This window comes from Fusarium odoratissimum, assembly GCF_000260195.1.
Source record: "Fusarium odoratissimum NRRL 54006 unplaced genomic scaffold supercont1.8, whole genome shotgun sequence".
NCBI lineage: Eukaryota > Fungi > Ascomycota > Sordariomycetes > Hypocreales > Nectriaceae > Fusarium > Fusarium odoratissimum.
Genome location: NW_022158694.1, coordinates 134262 through 150789, shown reverse-complemented (window position 1 = coordinate 150789; position 16528 = coordinate 134262). Strand labels below are relative to the sequence as shown.

General features: G+C 50.0%; 5 protein-coding genes across 7 annotated transcripts; 1 reads left to right on the top strand and 4 right to left on the bottom strand.

The window, feature by feature from the left end:
* Positions 1-1622: 1622 nt before the first annotated feature.
* FOIG_05848 (argininosuccinate lyase) lies at positions 1623-3195 on the bottom strand (the record flags this gene model as incomplete). The annotated part of the gene is made up of 3 exons (XM_031204706.1): positions 1623-2117; positions 2215-3095; positions 3150-3195. The coding sequence occupies 3 exons, from the start codon at positions 3193-3195 to the stop codon at positions 1674-1676; spliced, it is 1371 nt and encodes a 456-aa protein (XP_031064955.1). The 3' UTR covers positions 1623-1673.
* Positions 3196-3562: 367 nt separating this feature from the next.
* FOIG_05847 (uncharacterized protein) lies at positions 3563-5227 on the bottom strand. Its single transcript, XM_031204705.1, has 4 exons — positions 5042-5227; positions 4465-4939; positions 4160-4434; positions 3563-4097 (listed from the first exon to the last, which is right to left on the bottom strand). The coding sequence occupies exons 1-4, from the start codon at positions 5087-5089 to the stop codon at positions 3792-3794; spliced, it is 1104 nt and encodes a 367-aa protein (XP_031064954.1). The 5' UTR covers positions 5090-5227; the 3' UTR covers positions 3563-3791.
* Positions 5228-5321: 94 nt separating this feature from the next.
* FOIG_05846 (uncharacterized protein) lies at positions 5322-8467 on the bottom strand. Of its 2 annotated transcripts, XM_031204704.1 has the most exons (5): positions 7678-8467; positions 7044-7335; positions 6897-6989; positions 6723-6842; positions 5322-6668 (listed from the first exon to the last, which is right to left on the bottom strand). In XM_031204704.1, exons 1-5 carry the CDS (start codon positions 7905-7907, stop codon positions 6234-6236), a joined length of 1170 nt encoding a protein of 389 aa, XP_031064953.1. In that variant the 5' UTR covers positions 7908-8467; the 3' UTR covers positions 5322-6233. The 2 variants fall into 2 exon arrangements, with proteins under 2 accessions (XP_031064953.1, XP_031064952.1); XM_031204703.1 differs by having other exon boundaries at positions 6723-6989.
* Positions 8468-10348: 1881 nt separating this feature from the next.
* On the top strand, positions 10349-14522 carry FOIG_05845 (NADPH reductase TAH18). Its single transcript, XM_031204702.1, has 4 exons — positions 10349-10615; positions 10667-10842; positions 10894-10992; positions 11046-14522. The coding sequence occupies exons 1-4, from the start codon at positions 10475-10477 to the stop codon at positions 12439-12441; spliced, it is 1812 nt and encodes a 603-aa protein (XP_031064951.1). The 5' UTR covers positions 10349-10474; the 3' UTR covers positions 12442-14522.
* FOIG_05844 (uncharacterized protein) lies at positions 10977-16001 on the bottom strand. 2 transcript variants are annotated; one of them, XM_031204700.1, is made up of 4 exons: positions 15508-16001; positions 15329-15456; positions 14869-15225; positions 10977-14817 (listed from the first exon to the last, which is right to left on the bottom strand). In XM_031204700.1, the coding sequence occupies exons 1-4, from the start codon at positions 15597-15599 to the stop codon at positions 12857-12859; spliced, it is 2538 nt and encodes an 845-aa protein (XP_031064949.1). In that variant the 5' UTR covers positions 15600-16001; the 3' UTR covers positions 10977-12856. The 2 variants fall into 2 exon arrangements, with proteins under 2 accessions (XP_031064949.1, XP_031064950.1); XM_031204701.1 differs by having other exon boundaries at positions 14869-15456.
* Positions 16002-16528: the final 527 nt, after the last annotated feature.

Here is a 16528-nt window from a genome sequence, read left to right as displayed (position 1 = left end):
TTGAGGAAATCGGCCATTGACGGTGTTGAACCACCGGCAACTTATACACAAATGCCGAGCCCAGCCATATAACTAAGGTAAGGTGGTCTACCGCCAGTACGGCCCCACGCAGCAAAATCACTTGTTCCTTTGACGATGCAGGCACGTATGCGGCACTGATTCGCAAGGATTCTAGTGGTTCCGAGCGTCCACACAGGGGTTAGTGCTGGCAACGCACAACGGTTTAGCTGCTAGGTCCTTGACGTGACGTACTTGCTCCAACGTATCGGGTGCTTCACAGATGTAGTACACCCAGTAGGCGTAATGCTATGTGATTGCGGCCTGGGCTGAGTGATGGATATGGAGAGGATATCCTACCTAGATAACGAATACATCTCGAGGCAAGACAAGGCGACTCTGCGCTTATAAATACCTAGTGGGTTCTCAAGAAAACCTAGCTCACTTCTTGGTAAGGTATCATTTCAAAGACATCACTTCCCTCTAACTGAGGTCCAAAGCAACATTCTCTTATACTCCATCTGGCAGCCAGTTTTGACTCTGTCTTGGGAGAAATTGCACGGCAGCACGCAAGGCTCGGTCTAAGGTAATGCTTCTCAGCCACACTCTATCAGAGGGTCATTATCTTTCTTCTCGTCTTCCCCGACACCCCCTTAACACTACTTCTGTTCAAGACGATATCAATAGGGTTGTTTCCAGAGATGGGTTCCGTTGGGTGATTGGAAGACATCAGGGTCTGATATCCTGAATACCTTGGCTAGTAGGGAGCATAGCTATTATCTCCATCCTCTCCGTCATATATTTAGGTTTCTGGTTGAACTAATTAGTTTCACTTGTCTACTAGGAACCGAGATCTTTTTTGTTGTTGGGGAAGCTGGGGCAGACAAGCCGATCTTTTGTCAGGAGATCACAAGTTGTGACGTGTCTATTGGTCAACACGTTCAACAGGTGATCTTTTCTACAACCTGTTGCTCTATAACCTCTTTCATAGATCTTGGTAGATTTTTATAAACTTGTGGGCACCCAACAATACGAAGCCTGCCCTATGCTTATCAAGAACAAGCAATAGGTTGTCGCTGATACATTTAGTTTTGCCGCTACTGACAAGAACAACTTGGACATTCTCGGTGGCCTGGAAATTATATGCCTTGGCCAGGCCTTGATCACATTTCTGATCACCTCTGCTCAGGCATGCCGCAAAACAGATTCGGAAGCGAGGAATTGTCGGGTGTGGTTATTGGTGATGCCTACGGGCAAAATTAGCTCTTGGATACGCCGTTCAGTGGTGCCAAGGTAGATACAATAGACTGTAGAACATTAATGGCTGATCTTACTTACCTAAGGTATTCATGACTTGATGTTTTGTTCTTTGGGAGCGGGTCTCTCGTATTAAGCTACTAACAAGGCTCGGGCCGCCCCGTTAAAGAGAGAACAGGCAGCATGTGCAGAACACGTCAATGGTTAAATTAGAGCCAACTCCAAGGGACCACTGGATTAACGATTAGATTTAAAACTAGGTGCTGCTCTTGTGACCATGCCCCATTTATCCTCCCAACGATCCTCTGGCTCTAACATATCTTGTCGCTGGGTAGCGGGGGACGTACTATATATTTGTACACGAAAGACAAACCAACTTAATTATCCAGAGCGGGCCTAGCTTTGGTCGGCCGTCTGGTTTAATTACCAGCAAGATAGGCCTCGAGAGCGGAGATTTGGCCTAGTGCTGAGCTCCGGCTCGTGCCCCCCTGGGCAGTCCTCCTCTCAACGCTCCTCTCGAAGTCGAAGACGTCGACAATGTCAGCCTCGAACTGGGGTGAGATCTGCTTAAGGTCGGGCAGCTCTAGTTCGGCGATGGAGACACCCTTCTCCTCTGCCTTGCGGACAACAGCGCCAGCGATGTGGTGTGTCTGCCGGAAGGGCACTCCTTTTAAGACTAGATAGTCGGCGACGTCAGTGGCGAGCATGTCGGCTGTTGGGGCTGCCTTCATCTTCTCAGAATCAATTTGCAGCGTGCTTAGGACGCCGCCGGCGATTCGCAGACAGTGCGAAACCGTCTTGACGCAGTCGAGAAGAGGCTCCACTGACTCCTGGATGTCCTTGTTATACGCTGTGGGAAGGCTCTTGAGAGTGGAATGAAAGCCCGATGCCAGTCGACAGTTAGTCAGCTCAGGGTACGGCCCTTTCATGTCTTTAACCGGGGGTTGAAAAGAGACGAACCTGGCCCATAACCCTGCCAGCCTTTCCTCGAATCAGCTCGAGGCTATCGGGGTTCTTCTTCTGGGGCATCAAACTACTGCCGGTACTATAAGCATCGGCAACCCGAACGAAACTAAACTCGGCTGTTGAATAGAGAATCAAGTCTTCACTAAGGCGGCTAAGGTGCACCATCAGCAGGCTCGACCACTGCAGGATCTCGGCGACGAAGTCACGATCCCCAACCGCCGCTAAGCTATTAGGGTGGACAGAGGAGAAGTCTAGGTCGTTGGTGAGAAAGGTGCGGTCGATGCCAAATGGGTTCCCCGCCAGGGCACCAACACCGAGGGGACAACAATTAGTGCGGTCGCGGACTCCGTGAAGCCGTTGCAGGTCGCCCATCAGGTAGGTGGCATGTGAGAGTAACCAGTGCGAAAAGCGGACAGGCTGGGCGTGTTGGAAGTGAGTATAGCCGGGCATCAGTACATCGACTTCTGCCTTGGCGCGGGCAGCGCAAACAGTGAGGGCGGCTCGCAGTTGTTCGGAAAGGCCATCAAGCTGGGCTCGCACCCAAAGGCGCAGGTCGGTAGCGATCTGCTCGTTGCGGGAACGGCCTGTATGAAGCTTGCCAGCGATGGTTGGGCCGATGAGCTCAGCTAGACGACGCTCGTTGGCCGTGTGGATGTCCTCATCAACAGCAGGATGGATGACAAATTTGCCGTCAGCCCACTCCTTCTCGACAGCTTCGAGGCCCCTGGTGATCTCGCTCAGCTCCTCGTCAGTGAGCAGGTCGAGCTGCAGCAGTGCCTTGGCATAGGTGATGGAGCCCCTGACATCGGCCTCGTGCAACGCCTTGCCGAAGGGGAGCGACTCGTTGAACGTAACCATGAGGTCGTTCATGTTCTCTAAATGGTGACGCGGTCAGCATGCGTCGCAACAGTGAACAGAGCAGTACCGACCTTTGAAGCGACCGCCCCGGAGGAGCGTTGATGGGTTGGATACCATAGTTGGTGGTAGTGGACGCTGGCAAATGGCATCCAGAAGGCCAAGCAGTTGGGTGTTACATGGGAAACATCCTCTTTATGCTTGTGGATTGAGGCCACTTGTTTAGTTGAATCTTAAGGTTCAGGGCAGTAACTGTGTGATCTGTTGAGGCTTCATATTAAGGTTCTCGTGTGTTTTTGGGCGTAGGGCATGACGCCTGATATTGTGTTGTATTCGAAAACACTGTTATTGTATTATCTTGACTGTGCACCTTTAGCTTCACTTATATCTGTTGGTAGATACCTAGACAGAAAGGGGGATCACAGGACAGAGCCCGAGTGCGGGTACAGTATTACTTTTTCATATCAGCGACAGCTCACAGACGGATTGGGACTCAAGAATTTGTTGTTGTGGGTGACTACTCAGGTAGTTCGGCATTGGAAGCAGCAAGCGTTTACTGGCAATTCTGTTTGGACGCTGAAGCGATCCGAGAGAAGTCGAGTGTTTTGTAAAGAGACTGGTTCATTTAGCAGGCACGCCTATACTCCAATGCTCCAACTAGGTACCTTAGATTGCCAACAAATTATCCTTCGAAACAGCCAAGACTACACTGCCGCTCACCAATCGTCCCATGCATCATCCTGCTTCTTTGGTGGAGGAGCCGCCGTGCTCTTCTTGCCCATTCCCATAGCACTTGTGCCGATTGAGTTGTTGGCGGGTTGTCTTTGATCAGCCAGGTTTGAGAACTCATCCCAAAAGCTCTTCTTGCTCTCATCTAGGGGGGCTTCTCGACTTTTCTGGTTCTCAGGACCTTCCACAAATCTGGTGAAACCCTCCTGTGCATTCTTGCCCGCTGCTTGGGCCTGCTTTGCGAAAGCGGAAGCGGTCAGTTGAGCTTGCTTAGCAAAGTCGCCTTCAGCAAACTGTGATGTGTTAGATAAGACTCCAAGATAGGCAGAATGGCCTGGAAGAAGAAGTGACATACCTGCTTAGCAGTGGGCTGAATGTAGCCATCATTAACAGTCTTGGCGGTCTTTGAGACTGTTGACGTGAACCAGCCGAATCCCCTAGTCAGAGTCGCGACAGCGTCCTTCTGTATATCACCAAAGTTGAGGTCGTTGTCCGAAGAATTGGGCGCAGGAGTACTTCCAAATCCAGCATATTTTCCTCCCTGGCTGGGTGGCAGATGATCCGGTCGTGCAGCGTTATCGGCTCCGAGTCTTGAGAAATACTGGTCGTCCACCTTGACCTTGCCTCCGCCTCCGCCTCCGCCTCCGCCTCCGCCTCCGCCTCCTGACCCCGCTGCAGGACTCTCATTGCGGCGCGAGCTACCACTCATGGGAGTTCCTGTTCGCGACGCGGGTTTCGTGGGCGCAGACACGGGCTTCTTCGCACCAGGGACGTATTCGCGGCCCTCGACCTTGCAGCTCAGTCTCTCCTTCCACTCCTCACCGACTTCACCACTGTATCGCTCTGCAATAGTCGAGTCTTCCCATGTGATGCCCATCATCTTAGTTTGCTCATGCTCTTCGAAGAAGTTCCTCCATCCCTCGTTGCCGCCCAGTCGCATTCGTTCGATTTCGCTCGACTTGAAGGCGTCCATTGAAATACTCCTGACGAAAGAAATGTGGACTCCAAGGCCTCGATGCACACCAGCGCACGAGAGGCAGATGAAGATGCCAAACTTGGGAGACGCCCACTGGGGGGAGGGCGCATTGCAATCGCAGCAGACATTATTCTTTGATTCCTTCTGGAGGGTGGCCAGCTATCGACAGTATCGGCGTCAGCATTTGTGACTGCAGCGCAAAGTACAGAGAGGATGGGGAGAGATTAGATGAGTAGGAAAGGGGATGAATGGTGGACGAACCTTGGACCGAGTCTCGGGATCGACCTCCCACATGCCCTTGGATGCCATCTTAAGAGGTTCAGTGCTGGTATGAGATATTGAAGCGTCGATTATATGTTGAACTGTGTTTGTTGGGCACGATATAGTACGGTGCAATGGATCTTTATGATGAGTTGGGAACACCCCGAAAATGGAAACAGAACGAAGGGAGACATCCCAGGGCGCTAGTGCCATTGGGTACCTTGCCTTTACATTTACACCACTCAGCGCCCAAGACTAGTTGCTCGATGCACTGGAGCATGGGGCCAGCTCCTCCCGCTCGTTGCCATGAGGTGCCCCAACTGCTCCCGGCCATTTAAGGGGCTAAGGTTGGCGGGGCATTTTTATCCATACCTTACGTTCGCTACACTCTATCAAGACAACATTCAGCACCAGTTCTAGAACCCTTAATGTCCGCTCTTGGCCACGTGAGCTATTGTGTTGTCTAGCATCAGTCTGTACGTTTCACCATGAAAGTTTCAGCTGATTTATTTGCAGCACACACAATCTTCTGCACGCAAACGGTCCAAAACAGCGTTGATGCATTAGGTAAATCGACATATGCCGTTATCACCATGTAATCCAAAGCGATGACGCCTCTTCTCATGCATCCCCACAATCCTGAAGGATAAACTCTACTATCAACTCGTCTCGTCCCTAGCATGAGGTCAGGCACAAAGCATCACAACGAATTTACATACCTTCACCATCACAGAAATATACAACATACATTCAAACGACTGGGATCACGTAGGCCCGTTCAACTTCATCAAAACGCCCTTTATAACACCGCTAAACTTTTCTCTCCCCCCTGCCGCCTCCGGTGTAAACTAGTGTACAACCCGCAGAAGGGTGACGGAGAAAAAGTGATACAAATACAAGATAACAGAGGGCCTGTGAGCTTTTTTGTGTCCCGATCATGGAAATATTAAGTGTTTGATGAAAAAAGTGATAAAGGCTGATAAGTAAACACCACCCAAGATTCATGAGAGCTCGATTCGCTCTCGCTTACGTCCCCATGATCCCGGCAAAGTCGAATACCTCATTCTTTCTTTTCATCGTTGTAGCGAGAATCTACCGTAAGAAAAATTCGTGAAAATCGCGTACCAAATCGTAAGTGTTATCATCGTGGCATACCCAGTTCATGCCCGTGAAATTCGTGCCAAGCCATAATTTAAGCAGTAGTGGCAGGAGTGGTAGAGGCGGGGGTAGCCTCAGTCTTGGCGGCAGCGGGAGCTGGGGCAGCAGCAGGGGTAGCAGCAGCCTCAGCACCAGCAGCAGGGGCGGGCGCGGCAGCAGGAGTAGCCTCAGTAGCAGGGGCAGCATCCTTCTGACCGTTGGTAGCATCACCCTCGTGCTGTTCCTCATCGGTCTTGTCAGGGCTGTCAATAGCAACCTTGACGGCAATCTCACGGCCCTCAATCTCCTTTCCGTTCATCTCGTTAACAGCCTTCTGCTGGAGTTCCTCGGAAGCCAGAGTAACAAAGCCAAAGCCACGACCCTTGCGAGCCTCGCCACGAGCCTGAAGCTTCTTGATCATGAATCGGGGGATGGGTCGGAGAGCAATCTTGGCGGAAGAAGGCTCATAAGCCTTGAAAAGCTCAATAAGCTGTTGCAGTGTTAGAAAACTGTGTCCAAAACGAGATAGGGCAGTTGTTCTCACCTTATCCTCAGTCAGGTCGTAAGGCAGGTTGGCAACCATGACCTTGGTCTTGGAAGGAATTCCATCAGCAGGAGGGCCCCGCTCACGGCGCTCACGCTGGGGGCGAGCTTGAGTCTTAGTCTTGGTGCTCGCGTCAGTGTTGATCTTGTTTGTGATGTCGGTCAATGGTAAAACCTCAGCGGTAGCAGGAGCCGCAGCTGCGGGGGCAGCATCTTCAGTAGCGGCAACAGCCTCAGTAGTCTCTCCCTCCTTCTTCTCAGCACCCTCCTATGACATGGTCAGTACAATACTCGTGGATCATAGAACTGGAGAATGACTCACACGGCCAGCGCGGGCAGTGCGGCCTCCACGACCACGGCCACGACCGCGGCCACGTCCCGAAGCTCGACGACGAGAGCCCTCTGCACCAGAACCCTCACCGTTAGCACCCTCTGACTTCTCGCCAGCGGGCTCGGGCTTGCGAGCGAGCTGAACGGAAACCTTGCGCTCAAGGATCTCCTTGCCGGAGAGTTCCTCGATGGCACGCTCAGCCTCAGTGGGAGTGGAAAGGTCGACAAAGGCGTAGCCGACAGGGCGGTCGGTGCGGGGGTTCTTAGGAATCGAGACAGACTCACTAATGGCAAGAATGTTAGTACTTCTGAAGGTGTATCCATGATGGAGTGATGGGGTGACGGTTAATAACGAGGAAATGGAATCAATGAGGTAGCTACTATTCTGAGCCACGACAGGTAAGGACAGTAGCCACCCATTTCCAATGCAAGGCTTGATAATTGGGAAGGGGCTTCATGCGTGCCTGCCCATCATTTGTCGTCATATGATGGCTAGGGAAGGCGCCCATCGCGATGGCGAAGACACGTGTCTCCAGCCAGTCGCTCATCGCATGAAACAGAGAAGGCGACACCAAGATAAAAGAAGCTGGGTAGGGAGAATATGATGAAGAGAAGATGGCACCTACACAAGATAGCTCTTGAAGAAGTCCTTCAACTCCCCCTCAGTTGTCGCATAGGCCAGGTTGCCAATGTAGAGGCGACGGCCCTCAGCAGCGCTGGCCGAGGCGGCCTCGTTGGCGGCCGTCTTGTCATCGGCAGGCTTGTTGTTGAGTGAGGTATTGCTCAGAGTGTTTGCGACGTCATTAACGGCAGCATCCATGTTGTTGGTGGTGGTGGTAGTGTTGGCGGCAGACATGATGGCGGTAGGTGGATGAGGTTGGTGGTTAGATTGATTATGACGTTCGAACTTGGACCTGTGGTGGAGGAGCGTTCGAAAACGATGGCTGCGAGTTGAACAGGTTGAACTCTGGTGCAATAAGGAGGAGTTTGATCAGGGTAGCTTCGTGCCCTAGAAACGAGGTTGAGATTAGACAGACGACGGTGCGTTGCGCGGAGACACAGGTGTTTGATGTTGTGATGGAGAAGAGAAAGGGAAGAAGTGATGGGCGACTGGTAGCGGAATCTGAAATATTTTTCTGGCCTTTGGGTTTGGGGGGCACAGAGGGAAGGAGGAAGGGGCGTGTTGTCAGGGGTGTGGGCAGGTGAGGAGTTGTGGAAAGTGGAAAGTGGCCAGGGCTAGGGGGACGACGGCAGGCGCAAAGAGCGGAGGAAAGCTTAGTACAGGTCACGAAGGAAGGTACGAGAACCACGATCAGTTGGCGGCAACGACTCCACGTTGAAGTTCGGATGCCCATGTATCATGCACTGTGAATGGCGGTATTCAGTACCTGAGAGCTTCGGAGAGAGCTTCAGTTTTGTGGGTTCTCTCCCGCTTGAGTGGTTACAGATCCTGGACACTTCAAGACCGCTTTCGGCCGGGGGGATTGTTTCCAGAGCCTGTATCAAACGCCCTTACCTGGAGATGAGAAAGGTAGCTGTTTGAATGTTCAAGATGAATGATCTTGGCAGTAGCAGTGAGAGAGAAGGGTCACCCGTTTGAAGGAATTGTTCACGTATTTTTACTTGCTTAATGCATGAATTGTGCCAATACAGTATATTCATATTAGGGCCTGACGTGTGGGTGCTGCGGGCCAAGGATCATGTGCGTCACTCTATGTACAGTATCGGTGTAGTTAAAGTGGTGCGGTGATGCTCTGTTGGCTACCTATTTTGACTGTAAAGTCAATATGAATAAAGGTTGGCTTTTGTCTGAGCTGAGGCGCAAGCAAGCTGAAAACTTCTCGAATGGCATGAATGACCCCGATCTCCAAAGAACACCTAGCGTAAAAAACTGAAAATAATAGAATGGCAAGAATGGGAGTTGTGTTCAGAGAATATCTCTTTCCTTTGCGCTGACCGCTCATGTTGATATCCATGAATCGATATCACGGTCAAGAACAGTGGGGTGCCTGCTAGCCTCTCAGCGGCATAGGTTTATGAGCAAGTACGACATCAGCGAATTGGCATAGCTTGGTGTGAATTGAATCTTGTTCATAATAAATCAGCAGATTGGCAAAGCTATAGCACTTATCGGGTTGTCATAAGGCTTATAGTCTTCTATACTTCAAGCTCTGGACTACATAGTAAGACTTGGATCATGGCAAGTCTCGAGAACTAGCGATATTATCTTTCTAGTAGGTTTTGAAGTGCCTTTGTGTACTCCGTACAGAAACACGAAATCTACTATTTACATATCATTGACGGTTCAACATATAATACTACCGATTCTGAAGCTTTCCCATACCAAATACCGCAGCCTGGAAGTTTCCTCGTTCCTTTAAACCCCAACGGCCCCTTGCTACCTGGATAAAGGTTCTCGAACTGCCTGATAATCACAGCATAGGCTCACGAAGTTGCTTGGTTGCCTGCATGGCGGAAATTGCATACCCTGGATAATTTCACAGCCTGACAGCTTATCGAGTCACACATCTGAGCGAGCCCCCTGACCGGGTCGATTCACCCCCTTTGCAAGCCCCTTTTACATGGCGGGAGCCAAATGACCAGGGCATCATCGATCATTACCAGCTCCCACCAATAATTACACGAGAAGGGGTGAGCTATCTATTCTATTCTTACATCCATGTTCATAGTGCACACCCGCCATGCTCATGATCCCTCCATGCCCGGCAGCTCGGATCCAATGCTGCCCTGCAAGCCAGGATTAGGATTGTGTTTCTCAAGTCCCCGAAAGCCAAGCCAGCTCCTTGCTCCACAGCTTCTTCTTCTAGAACTTGCCCGTTGTCAATGCGTTTGAATATGACAACTGTTTTAGGAAATGTTCCCTTTGGCTTGGGGTTTGCGGTCAGTCTTCAATAAGGACGTTGGGCTAGGCGGAGATAGATTGCCGGTATTGTTGTCATAAGGAGCACTATGCAAACTCCTATCCTTCTTGAATTGACGTACACAACGACTCCATCAAAATATATATAATAAATGGCATTAATAATTGACCATTGACACCTATGAATAGTTTGCTTGGGTCCTGAACAAAGAACAATAGATATTATTCTGGAACATGGCCCTGAATGACAAAGGCTATGTGTAACAATATGTTCATCCAATCCCAGCAATCATTATGGTGAACAAACGGTGTATCATTTGGAATTTCATCCCCATTAATCAATCCCCAGATTGATAAGATCCCGAAGCGCAATAGATTCCTCGCCCCGCTATCGGCCATCCGCTAACCGGCGCTAACTCTGACGCAAACCATCCCACTAAACAACCTCAACCTGCGAGACCGGACCCTGGCTTAATTACCTGTACTACAACTTCAGTCTTTACCTGCAATCGCCTACATACCTTATCTATCGGTCAGTCACTATGGCCGCTCACGATAGGAGCGTGCTCGTCCTGTACGGGTCCGAGACGGGTAATGCCCAGGACATGGCAGAAGAGTTGGGGCGAATATGTCAAAGACTGCATTTTGAAAGTCGCGTTGAAGAACTCGATGCAGTAGATTTAGTAGGCCATATAGCTCCTTCATCGATGATTATTACTGACTTCCTAAACTAGAATGCACTTCTTCAGCCTGACTTCGTATTATTCGTCATATCAACCACTGGCCAAGGAGATATGCCTCATAACTCACTGGTCTTCTGGAAAAGGCTTCTCCGGAAGAAATTACCACCAGGTTGCTTGGCTTCAGTCAAGTATACAACTTTTGGGCTTGGAGATAGTACTTATGTCAAGTCAGTTATTGAGAGCGTTTGATGTTGTTCACGATGGCTTATACAGTACAGGTTTAATTGGGCAGCTCGCAAGCTCAACAGGCGTCTCGATCAACTTGGTGCTACAACTTTCTTTGATCCCTTTGAGGCGGACGAACAATTTCCAGACGGGTCAGCTCTTATCGTTCTATATCGCTAGTTGAAGTAGCTAATGTTGTGGATAGTATTGACGGAAGTTTTGTGCGTTGGGGTGAGCGGCTTTACAACCATTTACTTGAACACCATCCTCCCCCTACTGGACTTGAGCCTATCCCTGATGATGTTATTCTTCCCGCTAAATGGTCCCTAAAGAGTTCCCTCAGTGGCAATTCAATAAGCAACGGCCACGCGTCTCCGATAGTTTCTAACCTCCCTCCCTCTGCACCCCTCCCTATCCCTAATGGTTGGAAAGCAACTTTGGTTGGAAACGACAGACTCACCCCCGAGAAGCACTGGCAAGATGTCCGCCTCATCTCATTCGACATTCCACGTCGCGATGGAGAAAAGCTATCTTGCGTCCCTGGAGATTGCCTCACCATTTACCCGAAAAACTTCCCCCAAGACGTCCAGAAGCTCATCACACTCATGGGCTGGGAAGAGGTGGCTGACAAAACCCTTGACCTTTCATTATGCGAATCTCTTCCTACAAACCTCTATATAGACCCCAGATGCACATTGAGAGAGCTCCTTTTGAATAACATCGACTTCACTGCAATCCCTCGGAGATCATTCCTCAAGAACATGTCTTACTTCTCCACCAATCCAGACCACAAGGAGCGGCTTCTCGAGTTCACCATGACTGAATACCTAGATGAATATTTCGACTACGCAACTAGGTCAAGACGATCTATTCTCGAGGTCTTGGAGGAGTTCACATCTGTCAAACTACCTGCCGAGCGCCTCTTCGATATTTTCCCAATCATCCGTGGACGAGACTTTAGCATTGCCAATGGCGGCGTGCATCAAAATCATCCGACAGACAAGGATAAGACTCGTATCGAGCTTCTTGTCGCTTTAGTCAAATACAAAACTGTCCTCCGCAAACCTCGTGAGGGCCTCTGCTCTCGTTATCTCGATAACATTCCCTTGGACTCCATTCTTACTGTCACCCGCAAGCCAGTCCTCTCACCCATTCATGGCCCACAGAATGCCCGACGGCCTCTGGTTGCCATCGCCACGGGCACAGGCCTTGCCCCAATACGCGCCCTTATTCACGAGCGTCTCACGCACTCGTCACCAGGACCGATGCATCTCTTCTTTGGGAACCGCAACCGTGAGGCCGATTATTTCTTCCAGCAAGAGCTTGACGCCGCCGTGCGTGAGGGACATCTCAATGTCTTTCTAGCATTCTCGCGTGATCAGCGAAATAAGATATATGTCCAGGACAGGCTACGCGAGGAGGCCAAGAGAATCGAAGAGATAATCTTCAACAATGGAATATTCTGCGTCTGCGGTGGCTCGACCAAGATGGCGGATGCGGCTAAGAAGGCAGTATTTGACCCCTTCTCAGAGGACGTAAAGGATATAGAGGAGCGCAAGAAGATTCTGGCAGTGTTGACATGGTGGCAGGAGATCTGGTAAGAAAATATCAGTAGAAAATATAGTACATACTTTAGACATCAGGCCAGCATAGGACCATGACAATATCAGGAGCACATGATAAGCATATCATCATATGTTTGATTATAAATTGAATAAGAACTATTCTTCTCTTTGGTATATGAGACTGACATATCAAGACAAATCATAACGCTCGCTCATGCATATTTGACAAAGAAAACGTTATACCAGCCTCAATGGACTGGGGTTTTAACCAGTCTGGGCCAGATATTGTTCTGGCAATCTGTGGCATTGCTCAAATCTGTTGGATATCGCGCTGTCCACGGCCGATACCAGGCCAGACCGCAGACCTCGTTCCTTTCGTGTTTCTCGTCAACAAAGCCAGGAATTTCATGCTAGCCTGATCATTATGAGAATAAGGTGCACAGAAACCAGCTTATTGCTCCCAGCTATACCGTCTTTCAGCCAGTTGGGGTACATGAACCAAATCCTCACCAGGATTGATGCGCTCCCGACTTCGTGAAATGTCAGGCTGATCTGTCGAAGGATTTTGTGGGGAATCTTCTATCACAGCATTCACGGATGAGCCGTTTGTACCTAGATCCAAACGCCTTGATGATTCTTCTGCGCTTCGCCTTTCCTCGTCGACAGTGAAGTTACTTCCCAGAGTATCAACAGAGCCGTGCCGATGTGAGGACTCATCAGTGGCTTGATAGTCTTCATCTGATACAATTTGCGGAGCGGCGTGGCGGGAGAAGCGCGTATTCTTGGGCAGTGCCCCAAGAAATACAACCTTTGATGGATCAATGGGTGTCCGTTGAACTGCTCGCTGTTGTAGCTCGTTCGATCGTTTTAATGGAGAGTGAGGTTCACAGCCTGACTGAGTTCCACCCATTGCCATGGAGTTAATGGTATGGTGGTCCGAAGTCGGAGAAAGGGGTGAGTTTGGTAATGAAATACTGTCGTTAGTTGGCGATACTGGTATAGTAGTTGGAGAAGGTGCCTCGATGGGACGGCCATTCGCATCGAAGCCCGGAGTCAGTGGAGATGGCAGCGGTATTGAGCTTGTATTCGTGCCCCCTTGTTGTGTTGTTTTTAGAGATGCCGATGGCGATAGTTGTAGGGCCACAGGCGGACCATTTGTTGGGTCTGGTTGGTATATCGCTTTCTCTGCGGGTATCTCCGTCCCATCAGCAGGGGGAGTATATGTTGGGACTGGTCCCTGAAGTTGTTTATCCAATTTCCTCCGGGCTATCTCATAGGCAGTCATGTTATGCGTGCTGTCGGTACCCATCTCCGTATCGTCATTCCACGACATGCCATCATCGCCATCAAGTTCTGCTACTGGAAGTGGTGCTGACATCTCGTGGATTTGAGTATCGGGAGCTTCAGCAACCTTTTCTCTACCATTGGTGCCATCATCTGTCGAGTAGTGTCGTCCGAGAATTTTCGAAAACAATATGATCAAAGGGGACTTGGGCGATCGCGATCCGCTATTTGGCGTAAGGTCCTGATCCTCTGCTGACGGGTTATTTCCTCTGGCTGCTCGCTTACGTTTGCGTCGAAAGTATAACCACACAAACAAAGCTGCCGCACAGACGACGAAGACACCCAACCCGACACCCACTCCTATTCCAATTACCTGTCCATCTGAAAGCCCACCTTCATCCTCTGCATATGGTGGAGGATAGGGACTGTTGTCAGACTGTTCGATGGCAGTAAGTTCCGAGTTTGTCGATGGCTCGTCTGGGAAAAGAGCTTGATGGATTGAGAAGACGCCCTCATCATACTTGGTTATAAGGTAGGACTCCTGTAAAAACGAACGGCCTAGTACGTACGAGCCGCTGTTCTTCGCCTTTCGTAGCATAAAGTAGGGGATTGCTGGGTCGCCATATTGGATCGTATCAGGCATGAAAGGGTATTGCAGTAAGCCCACAAAGGCTCTCAAAGGTATGGTAATATTGACGATGCCTGGTACATTGTAAGGGTCGCCAAAGTTATCGTTATCGTCAAAGCTTGAAAGCACAAAGGTAAAGTCGAATGACTCGTCATTTGTATAATCACGATATTGATCGTCACTGATGGTGTAGAGTTCGAAGGTGCTGTTATAGGTCAAGTTGAGAGCTTGGGCAAATTGGTCGCAAGCCTCGTCTGGTAGCCACAGGTAGGGAGTGCTGCTATCAATGATGGCGAAGAAAGATGAGTTCCATTGGGAGAGCAAAGGTTGTTGGGATTCCCAAGAACTAGGAACATCTTGGCCTTCGGCGGGTGTGATCTGAATGCCACGGACCATAGGGCGCTCCAGGTTGTCTTCCTGGCTGAGTGTGAAGACGTTATCATGTTTTTTAAACCTTGGCGTTTCGACGCCTCCAAGAGTCAAGGATACAGGTGTATTTCCTAGTCATGTTAGCGACTTTGACAACAGAGGTTGTATGGAGGGCGGCATACTGTAGTATGCTCCAGCTGTATATCCGAAGCTGTAACTTGGAATCAGTCCATACGTCCCAACTGCTTGGGTCAATGGTGAATCCGCCACAGTGCCATTGAAGTTACTCTGTGTGATCCCTAAACCGAAGAGACCGTTCAAGTAGTTGGTCGTGTTTATGGTCGCTATTAGCACGCCGTCCATGGTAAACGGATCATCACTGAGAGGGCTTTGCGTGCTGATAGCATCGCGCCCGTAGTTGCCATTCCCATCGTAACCAAGATAACTTAAACCTAACTGCCATGTGCCTAGGGGGCTCCAATCGCTAGATTCTTGAGGATTATAGATGCCTCCGCGAGCGGCGATACAGTGAGGCTCCTCTGATAGAATGTTAATGGCAGACCCAGAGTAGAAAGGTATCAATGACTCCTTGGGTTTGAGAAGCCAAGCTGAAGAACGAACGACCAAGTGAGGAAAACATACTGGGTAGACATCCTCCTGGTCCAATGGCCCAGAATTCGGAGAGAGCCGTGCTCACCAGAACCTCAATGGCCTGTGAATTTGAACCCAGGGAAAATGAGATGGTAGACCAATTGCCATCGCTTCCAGTCCTGTCTTGTGTATTAACATCGACTGCAACAAAATAGGACCGAGTAACGTACCAACCACCAGAGGGCAACAAAACAGGTGCAGGGTCACGGGCTTGTGCGAGTTGCACGAGAAGGAAGTACGATCCAAGGATGATTGACCACATCTCGAGTCTGGCAGAGAGATGTGAGAAAGCCTGTCGTTTTTGACCCTCACCAGAAAGGTCATCCTAGGTTCGAAGCAAACATCCAACGAGATTTATTGAGCCGATAGAGTGGAGGTGACCGCAATGCGGCACATTCAACGTCGCGATTCACACCAAACAACGATCCCAGTGTCCAGTCAAGGGTCGCAGTGCAGTTAACACTAACAGCAGAGCGACAGGGAGCCGAATCCTTCTTGGTGATGGCCGCTATGGTTCAACACTGGCACGGAATAATGATTCGTTGAAGCTGCCGAGGCCGGATAAGAGCGCAAACCAGTGAGTTTGGTGACAATGGAACTGAGAGTTTGTTGGAGTAGCCAGGGCGAGGCGACTGAAGATTAACGAGTTCTGGTCTTGTGCCCCTTCTCAGTGGCCTTGGACTGAAAAGAAAGCCACAGAGTAGCGTTACATGGCTTTGGCCATTTCTAGCTTGGCTTGGCCCCCAAAGCTATGGTGCGGAGCGCGGAGTGTTCCTTGGCATTCACTAGGCCATCCCGAAGAGGTCGTAGGGGTAATTTGTTCGTTATTGGCTGAGTTGAACAACCTTATCATCTCGAGGAGTTCCCTCTTCCATCTTGAATACATAGCATCCACGAAGAAGGACTGTTTGGTCGGAGGGGAACTTCCGGTCTTTTCAAGTTGCATTGCCATCAGGACTTGTCGATGCTGCAGGGCTTCAAGATGTTGTTGCACCATGCATGGCTGTGTTTTGCTCTACGTTGCTCAATTGTATTATTAAGTGATATCGTGGCACCTTTGAGGGAAACAAAATAAATTTTGGTGCTTTTGAAATTCTGGAAACAATCCTTGTCGCCTGTCGACAAAGGGCCTCGATCCGTCTGACATGGCGAGCATACTCGGCGTAGAACCCTGACGCCGGCAAGTCGGTG